The sequence below is a fragment of the Pseudochaenichthys georgianus genome, unplaced genomic scaffold (assembly GCF_902827115.2).
Source record: "Pseudochaenichthys georgianus unplaced genomic scaffold, fPseGeo1.2 scaffold_521_arrow_ctg1, whole genome shotgun sequence".
NCBI lineage: Eukaryota > Metazoa > Chordata > Actinopteri > Perciformes > Channichthyidae > Pseudochaenichthys > Pseudochaenichthys georgianus.
Genome location: NW_027263082.1, coordinates 148,278 through 158,025, shown reverse-complemented (window position 1 = coordinate 158,025; position 9,748 = coordinate 148,278). Strand labels below are relative to the sequence as shown.

The 9,748-nt window shown below is 38.5% G+C and overlaps 1 protein-coding gene across 1 annotated transcript; it reads left to right on the top strand.

Annotated features, from left to right (window-relative positions):
• Positions 1–2,160: 2,160 nt before the first annotated feature.
• psma1 (proteasome 20S subunit alpha 1) lies at positions 2,161–9,401 on the top strand. Its single transcript, XM_034078964.2, has 10 exons — positions 2,161–2,254; positions 4,506–4,550; positions 4,651–4,752; positions 5,026–5,129; positions 5,727–5,815; positions 5,957–6,027; positions 6,125–6,254; positions 7,275–7,354; positions 8,373–8,477; positions 9,078–9,401. The coding sequence occupies exons 1-10, from the start codon at positions 2,252–2,254 to the stop codon at positions 9,141–9,143; spliced, it is 795 nt and encodes a 264-aa protein (XP_033934855.1). The 5' UTR covers positions 2,161–2,251; the 3' UTR covers positions 9,144–9,401.
• The last annotated feature ends 347 nt before the right edge of the window (positions 9,402–9,748 follow it).

Sequence of the window (9,748 nt, the reverse complement as noted above, 5' to 3'; positions counted from 1 at the left end):
TTTCTTAAAGGACTGCAACCCATGCTGCCGGTTGAAATGTGTTATACTCATCATAAAGACATGAATACACATAAACAGTAGAGATGCATCACTTTTAAGGCATTACTCACACGTTTAGGTTCAGAAGCTTTTAAAATAAGATTCTTCTGAACTGTTTTGAACCTAAACCATTTTGTTGTCATTTTAAATATTTGATGTATGTGTCTGGATTCTGTGGCACTTCCCCAAAAGACAAAAACTTCTTACGTCTTAATTGAAATGCTGCTACTTCATAAATAATAAAAAGGCTGCAGACTGTGACGCGTGAACCCTGAGTAAGATTACTTTTCTAGCAAAGCTCATGGTAAATAAACCTGTCTTTCAAAATCATTTTGGTTTAAAGGTCCCATGCTTTTCCGGTTATCACCCGTCCCCTTGTTGTTATGAAGGTTTTTCTGCATGTAAACGGTCTGCAGAGTCACACACCCTCAAAGTACACCCTGTAGCGAGTACAACTCTAACACAGAGAAGACCTGTCTGTGCTGCCCCAGAACGCCTCGTTGGACATTTCTCTTTTTCCATTGTTTACTTCTTGGGTGGTGACGTATTTCGTGTATAGTTACGCCCGCTGAGCCGTTACGTTTGGACAGAGAGTGAATACACATATATATAGAGAGATGCTGTGAGAAACCAATGTGAGTTTGGAAAATTGCACAATATACATTTATGTTAGTAGACCTCAACAATGGAATTATGATCAGTAGAAATGGCCATGCACGGGACCTTTAAAACCTCCACGGTCCAGTCTGTTGTCTGTGGAGGAGAGACAGATCTTCAACTCCAGTTTAAAGGTCATGTGTTTCCTCTTCTAGCTTTGAGAAAAGTTCAGTGGATGAGACACTTATTGACTGAAGTGCTCCGAGTCACAGAAATATCAAATGTGAATTATTAAAATGGGTGGCATTTACTTTTTGTATTATAAGCAAACGGCACATGAAATGCTGCTTTTGTTTTACGATCACTTTGTAGCTTTTACAAATGTTATCTCGATTTTTTATTGATTTATCAATCTGAATGTTTCAATGACAAATAAGGAGGACATTATCTGCAAAATGTCAATTGGAATGACGAAATAAAGTTCAACCTGTTGTTGCATATTTTATTTATTGCATCAGTGAGTAATTACCAAATAGAAAGAGTAGGTTTCAAGCTGAATTTACAACATAAACTCTCAAATGTAACTGAGCTTAAATAACACTCAGTTGCTGCCTATGGACCTACATTACTTCCGTGTACATTGTCCATTACTTTTATAGAAAAGCATGAAGCAAAGTCTAGAATTTCCTTATCTTAAGCGTACTTCTCCGTCGTACATATTGGCAGACACGGAAAGACATTAACAAACGAGCCTAAACCATCTTCCTTTGTTGTCAGTGGGATATCTTTATGTCTCTAGAGGTTTCTCAATACTCTAATTTCCCCTCCTCTCTCCTCGGTTCCCCTCCTCAGTCCTCCGCTCGCATCTCCTGTGGGCGGGACTAAGTCTCGAAGATAGGAGTCGAGGAGGGGAAATTAGAGTATTGAGAAACCTCTAATGTATGTGTTTCTGCACCAGAAATGCGTGTCCTCGTCAAGCCCACAACTAAAAAAGCCCAGTGTGTTATTTATCTAATTTATTGCTGCCTCCTAGTGGTCATACACAAACACTGCACCTGTTCAGTTAATACAGGAAATCAAGAAATAAGCTAAAATGAACAGCCACTTACACTGTTTAACACAACACACCCTCCTCTTTGTTCCAACAACTTACTTCAAAATCCATTATTTTTTATATCAAATGATAACTAAAAACTGTGTAAAAAGATGTACAATTTGAAATGTAAGTAAATACAAATTAAGGGTTTTTGTATGAATGTTAAATTGGGCTAACATATAATAATATAAATAGTATGTTTGTGAATAGAGTAATTGTTGTATCTTTGAAAATAAGACATCTTCCACAAATACAAATAAATTAAGTCACAAAAAGATTTTGCATTACATTAATTTAAAAAAAAATCTAATAATTGTTAGATGCTATTTCTACATTTTGAAAGAGCTTTAATTAATTCAGTTTTTTTGTTTTTAAATGGGGATATTTGTATCCCACTTAACTCAATCGATCACTGATTTCAAATCGGTGCTCTACTGTTTTCTCTGACGTCGCGTCAGGAAAATAAATCAAATCCGGATCACAGCACAGGCGGAGGAGAAGACACACTTTAAAGCAAAGATGGTAAGTGCGAATTCAACCTAAAGCATTTACATCGATGTAACACTTTATAAAGGATGCATAGTAAATATATCTGCCTGCGTGTTCCGGTAGTTTGGTTTATTTGGAAAGTAAACTGGTTTATTCACTCACACTAAGCTAACGTTAGCTAGCTTTAGTTATGCACTGTGAGTAAGCAAAACACGACAGTTAATGCTAAGCTAACGTTAGCTTCATTGATACTGACGTTATGTTCAAAGAAACGGTACACGGCTAATATTTATTGCATCGTATAACATTAAACACAGCTTATAAGGGACCCGATGTGTTTACATTTAGCGCGATGTTATCATAGGTGTTAAACAAAATGAGCTGCTTAGATAGTTTGAAGGCTAACGCTAAGTAGCCGTTAGCTGTAGGTTAGCATAAAAATGAAGTCTCATGCCTTTTACTTTCGTTTTCCTTCAGCTCTCTGGCCTTTAGATTCAAACTTATTTTGCGAAGTCAATGCATTTATTATAATTCTAGTCCCGATTCACTGTTGTAACTTAACCAACTTCCCTACTTGTTTGCGTTTAACCAGCTCGCTGTCCGCAGTACTGAGTTAAAGTAGCATCGTTTCCCAGCGCTGTCACAGTGGCTCCTACATTATTTTAACACAATTCAAGGAACAACTTAGTTTGTCTCAAAGGTTTTATCTCCCGGACAACACACATAAGCAGTCAGAAAACACACTAAATGATGTACGGATGAATGCTTAACTGCTATAATAAATTGCATCTGGCTAGCAGAAAGCTCACTGCTCCATTGTTTGTCTTTTGTTAACTGGACTTATACATTATACATGTATAATTAATTAGTATGCCATTCATTGCACACTTAATGTAAATACTACTTTGATTGTGTTGGCTAGTAATTTGGCCCTTCATTTTGTGTATTTGACAGTCTACAGATTTGTATCTTTCACGTCCAACTTGTATACATTTTTATTTTTTAGCCCCGTTTGATTTAATATATTGAGATATTAATGTTTTGTTTTTCCACTGTTTTTGTTTTTCAAATGATGTGCAATGCCTTGGTTTTAACAGGCTGCTGTAACGAAAAATGTGGGATCAATTAACTAAATCTTATCTTATAATGCTTCTACCAAAATGTTTAGTAAAGGTTGTAAAAGAAAAACTGTGGAATTTTTTTTTTTAAGTCCCGGTGTTGTGTCAAATTATGCACCCCTGTCGTGAAATGCACCCCCCCAAAATAAAGATGTTTCTATTAATCCCACCCTCAAGCACTTGATGTAAAAATAAACAATACATTGTAAAGCAAAAGTATACAGACAGGATGTCACAATTAAATAAAAACATATATTAAATAAAAAATAAGTGACGAATGAATGCAAAATCCAGGATTCGACACCCCAACCATCAAAAAGACAACATAGAATAGCGGACTATACATTCAAATGCGCGTTCCCGTGTCAAGGGGTGCATTTCACGACGGGGGTGCATAATTTGAAACAACACCGGCACCATCTATCCAGATAAGCCTGTTAAGAACACCCCGAGTCACATCTTCCAGTAGTGGAGAAGGATATACTGCTGTGTGTGTGTATATGTGTGTATATGTATGCTATTTAGTCAAAAAAAACTTACCATAGTGCCTGTACACATACAAGGAATCTGACTTCTTAGTGTGTGCACCTGGAGAAAGGTGTCGTCTTTGAGTAGGCTGTGGTGACAGGAGTTCTTTACATTGGGAGCATATGTTTGCTGGTTGCACAAACAAAGTGCAATGAATTATTTAGCTGGCCGCTTTAGTGTGCGGTTATGCAGAAGAGATTTGAGTATTAAAACAGGTGAAAATGGATCAGAGATGTGTCTGTTTTGGGGAGTTATGTAAAGCAATGGGTTTTTGTTTGCAGTTAAAGCATTTGTGAAAAGATGCTTCAGCAATGGCTACTAGTTTGATGCGTGTATTTGTTTGCATGGTTCTCCTTGGTAACACACAAAGCTGGGCTCATGAACTATTCAGTCGTGTTAGTAATTTAAAACCTGAATTTAAAATAGTCCGGGTACTAGACAGAGCCCTGTGTAGTCTTAACTTGGAGTCCATTAGAAAGAGACACGGAGCATGTGTAGTCCTAAGTGAGTCTGTGAGGAATAGGGTGTAACTGAGGAAAACCACCGATAATGCAAGGCAACTATGTAAGCTCAGCTCTTGTGTGTTTTTTATACTTTATAAATGTGACTTTTAATTTATGACTTGTTTTTATCTTTAGTTTCGCAATCAGTACGACAACGACGTGACAGTATGGAGCCCCCAGGTGAGTCCCTGTTTGCTTTAACCTCAAAGGAATGAAATGTCTCTGAATGACTGACAGGCCATGGAATAATGTCTAATTCAAATGATTCATGTCGATCCAGGGCCGTATTCATCAGATCGAGTACGCCATGGAGGCTGTGAAGCAAGGCTCTGCAACTGTGGGACTCAAATCCAAAACCCATGCTGTCCTGGTTGCACTAAAGGTACACTCATTCAATGTCTTGTCCAATATTGTGGAGTACTTACTCCCTTCTACAAAATGTTTGACCTTATTATATTTCCAGCCGAAATGTATTTGAATGTGAATTATTGCCCTTTTTTAATTTGGAAACATAGCAAACAATGAAAGAAATGTACAATATCTGCCTTTTAATGGAACATTTAAATGTATTATAGCACACAATAAAGCATGTCGCAGATTATAAGCAATATCTGAAGGACGGGTATTCGATCCTGATGTCCTCATGTCTCTGCAGAGAGCCCAGTCTGAGCTGGCTGCCCATCAGAAGAAGATCCTGCATGTCGACAACCACATCGGCATCTCCATTGCTGGACTGACTGCTGATGCTAGACTGCTGTGGTAAGTCATCCCCGCCTTGATTCTCTAAAGCAGGGGGGTCCAAACTTTTTTCACCGAGGGCCACATACAGGAAAAAATATATGAAGGGCTGGGCCGCTCACTAGAGGTATACTGGCTCATAAGTTCAGTTATCAGTTAGCAAACTCAATCAGCTGTAGGTAAAGTATGCTTGTGAGTGTTGGCAGCTCATCCCTTAAAACAGAAGCCTCACATTGATCATAATAAGGAGAAATAGAAGGGTGTTTTTCAAGCTTGTAAATAAGTCATTGGGCTTTTTTCTTATCAACTAAGATTTGTTAGAAAATGTTTCCAACTTTAATCGACTGAATTAATTCGAAAAGTGGTTTTATTAACACATGAATACTACTGTGTAATATATGTGTACAGATATATTTAAGAAGTACAAGACAAGACAAGCACAAGTTTCATTTGTGGGCCGTGTTCCATTATACTTTTTTAATTTGCTGAGGACCGATTCAAAATGGTCCGCAGGCCGCATTTGGCCCCCGGGCCGTGGTTTGGACACCCCTGGTCTAAACGGAGCTCTTCAGTAAACTTAATGGGTCCTGCAGTATAATAACACCCTCTCTTTTACAGTAACTTCATGCGTCAGGAGTGCTTGGACTCAAGATTTGTCTTCGACAGACCCCTCCCCGCATCACGCCTCGTCTCTCTTATTGGCAGCAGTATCCTTACTAGTGTGAATCTCTGTAGTGAAATATACTCATTTTCTCTATATATCTCAATATCAGTGCTTACACACAGTTTTCCTTGTGTGGTGTTAAATAATTGTGAATGTCAACAATGATCCTTAACTGGACCTTCAGAAACTCAAATCCCAACACAGAGATATGGAAGGAGGCCCTATGGTGTCGGACTCCTCGTTGCTGGCTATGATGTAAGTTTGCTCAGTCTAATATCATACTTCTCTTACTTATTTTTTCTTACATTTGAAATCTGACCTTAGTTCCTCCTCTTGGTTTTTCTTCTCCCAGGACATGGGCCCTCACATCTTCCAGACCTGCCCGTCAGCAAACTACTTCGACTGCAAAGCGATGTCCATCGGAGCTCGCTCTCAGTCTGCCCGCACCTACCTGGAGAGATGCATGGAGAAGTTCTCTGACTGTAAGACAACATTTATTTCACTGACATTGTTAGATAGTTAGATGGGTAGGTAGTTAGTAGGGATGGGAACGATTAATCGAATATTGGAATATTCGGAATTATTCAGGTATTCGAATAAGAGTTATGAATATTTTTATTTATTTTTTGGGGAGGGGTGCCTAAGTTGATTACATTGGTCCCTCACGGCGGGCAGAGCTGCAGGTGCTGATCTCTCTCTCTCGCGTCCGATCACGCAGACTCAAACCTCATCTTATGCCCAAATCCCAGCTGAGAGGGTCTTCTCTACAGCTGGCCTGATTGTGAATCGTGTCCGCACCCGCCTCTCCCCTGAGCAGGGAGAGCTGCATTCTGTGCATAGGCCTGTTATAGGTTGTTGATCTCTGTTGTCACGGGTTACGTTACCCTAACCGTTATATTGTTCGTGTATGGTGAGGTCCCTCTTTAATTTAAAAACCAAGTTATGTTTTAAGCATGAAAGCTGTAGGCCTATAGCTGTCAAACTGTGATCACCAGTTCAATACATTTTACAAATTCGACTTGGTTTCTTTACTTATTTGAACATCTATTTATTTATAATTCAAAATTAAATCTTTTATTTTATTTATTTTTTGTAAAAATGTTTTCCACATATTTTTTTTATTGGATATATACATTTCGGTTAACCTAGTAGGTGGATAGGTAGGTAGGTAGGTAGGATGGATGGATAGATAGGTACTTTATTGATCCCAATTTCGGACATGTGTTGCAGCAGCATAAAAAGGCAATGTACATAAGAGAAATCAAGACACTATAAACAGTCCAAAATATTTCCAAAATAGCATTCAAAAGTTAAAGAATATTAAATAATAATAATTTTCTCTCCTATCAAGGTTTTTCATCAAGATGATTAACATTTTAAAATCATTACCAACTCCTTTAGTTTTTCTGCTGTATTGTTCCAACAGTTCTTTACATCGTCTTTTCACTGGCTGATTTGAGAAGTGTAAATACTTGAATTGTGAGATGCGTTTGTGTTCTCAGGTAATCTGAATGACCTGGTGCAGCATGGCCTCCGTGCTCTCAGAGAAACCCTCCCCAGCGAGCAGGACCTGACCACCAAGGTACGACAACTCTCTAAACGCCTGTTCGACACGTATGGCAGTCTGCGGCACAACAGCAAACATCTGTGTCTCAAATCAGGAGATGACATTCCCATCTCAGACAACAACAAAACAAAAACAGAAGAAATAAAGATCCAGTCAGTCGGATCACTTCAACATTTCACAATCAACAATAGGTTGACAACCAAAAACACAACATGGCGATCATAGAGCTCATTATTTCCCATGTCATGGTGAGCCTTTCATTTTTTGTGGCAATCATTTTTTCCAAAATAAATTGTATTTTTAATCTACTCTTCAAACACCTGAGGTTACGATTACTCCTTGATTGACTTTTAAAAATATGTATTTTAGCCAGAAGAATAGTTGTATTTATTAACTGTGTGCGGTCTTCATCTAAAAGCCCAAATACAATATTAAAGAATGTAAATTAAATATTTGCCACAAAAACATTATTTATTTCATTAAGATTTTTTTTATTTTAACCTCTTTTCCTTTCTCTTTCTTGATCCTCCTTAGCAACGGTCATTACAGTCCTTAGCAACGGTCTGTTCTACTGGATTAACAACGTGTCACATGTTCTGAATTGACCAATCAGAACTTTATTTAGCCTCCGTATTGTTTATGGTTGAATGTGGGCCGCGAAAAAAAATGTGATTCTTAAGTGGGCCCTGAGTTGAAAAAGGTTGGGAACCGCTGGTCTAATCTATTATAAGAACAACCTGGAACAAATAAAAACACAAAACCCCCTCCTATTGTCAGATTCTTCAAAAAGTAGTAACATTTAGAAACTGGCAAGAAATAGAACAGACTCGATAAAAAAAAAAAACGCCTCTACGTTGTAGTTAGATGCAGTATTTGAGTAACTGCACTTTGTTACATTACATTTCTGATTGAAATGTAGTTTTCAGTGAGATCAGTGTCATGAAGCCCAACTGCTGCAATGACGATTCGTTGATCTTCTTTTAAATATAAAGTTTTACAGGCCATTTCTTAAGTTTACTTCTCGGTCTTTCAGAATGTCTCCATCGGCATTGTGGGTAAGGACATGGAGTTCATCATTTACGACGATGCTGATGTCGCCCCGTTCCTGGAGGGTCTGGAGGAGAGGCCACAGAGAAAGGTAACACCGTTATCAGGTCCAGTCTGGACTCGTGCTGCTTTAGAGAAACACATTTAGTTTTATTGTTATTGTAAATCTGACAAATCGAAACTAGATCTTTGTATATTTTTGAAAACTGCTAGTTTTATTGTATTTAAGACATTTTGGCGCGGAGTAAGATGTGTTTCCAGCTCTTCGGTCATCCCCCTTGATTTAACTACTGGCATACTGTTCAAATAAACACACTTTCTGGGGATGAGGCTAAGAGATTTGTCGATTTAACACCACATTATAGTTATAATAATACATGTATTTTGTAAGCGCTTGTACAGGTGCTCAAAGTCGCTTTACAGAGGTGGTAAAAAAGGACAACAAATAAATATTGTAAAAGTCACATTCAAATCGAGCAATAAAACAACAATCACACATTAAATATGTGTATCTGTAAAGCGCTTTGAGCACTGGAAAAGCGCTATAATAAATGCAAGGAATTATTATTATTAAAAACACATTGAAGAGATTAGTTTTTGTACGTTTTTTGAAGGTGGTGATAGTTATTGAATATGAATTTCAGTGCTTGATGTGTGTGTGCGCTAACCCTGACATCTGTGTGTGTGTCAGGTTGCTCAGCCCGATGAACCAGCAGCCGGTGCAGATCCAGTTGTTGCCGAGCCGATGGAGCACTGAGGCGTCCTGATTACTTCCTGTTATCAGAGGGGGGGGGGGGGGGCAATACATCCTCCCAGACCAGCCCGACACACTTAGCTGCATCTCACCGGAGGAGTAAACATTAGCAGGGAACGTTGTTCTTGTGATGTGCCACTTGCTAAAAAAAAAAAACCTGTCGATCCAAAATATTCTGCAAACATCAATCAATGTGATGTTGCTTTTGTATGAGTAAGGCGTTCCAATTATACAAGTAATAAAGTCTTTTTTTGAAATGTGCTGCAGCTCTCCCTTTTATTCTTATTGGAGCTTCCTGTCCTGTAGTGTGTGGTAAAGGTTTGTGTGCATGTAAATGGTCTGCATGGTCTCTCAAATTCTCTCCCACCCCCTCTGCCTGAAACGCCTCCTTTGTTTTTTCTTTTGTATCCTGATGAAACAAGCCCCCAGGAAGTGCTCCGGACTGATGAAAATATTCGTTGTGTCCAAACGGCGGTACTACAATTTCCGTATCAGTCCGTGACGTCACCCGGCCCAGAAAGACTTTTTCCCATTTACTAACATCGGGAAAGAGACGTCTGTAAATCAGCGGATACTTTTTTTTAAACTAAATAAACTACCCAGTATGA

Coding starts and splice junctions, on each gene's coding strand:
- psma1 (XM_034078964.2), top strand. Junction 4,551..4,650: donor TGACAGTATGGAGCCCCCAG/GTGAGTCCCTGT, acceptor ATGTCGATCCAG/GGCCGTATTCATCAGATCGA. Junction 4,753..5,025: donor CTGTCCTGGTTGCACTAAAG/GTACACTCATTC, acceptor ATGTCTCTGCAG/AGAGCCCAGTCTGAGCTGGC.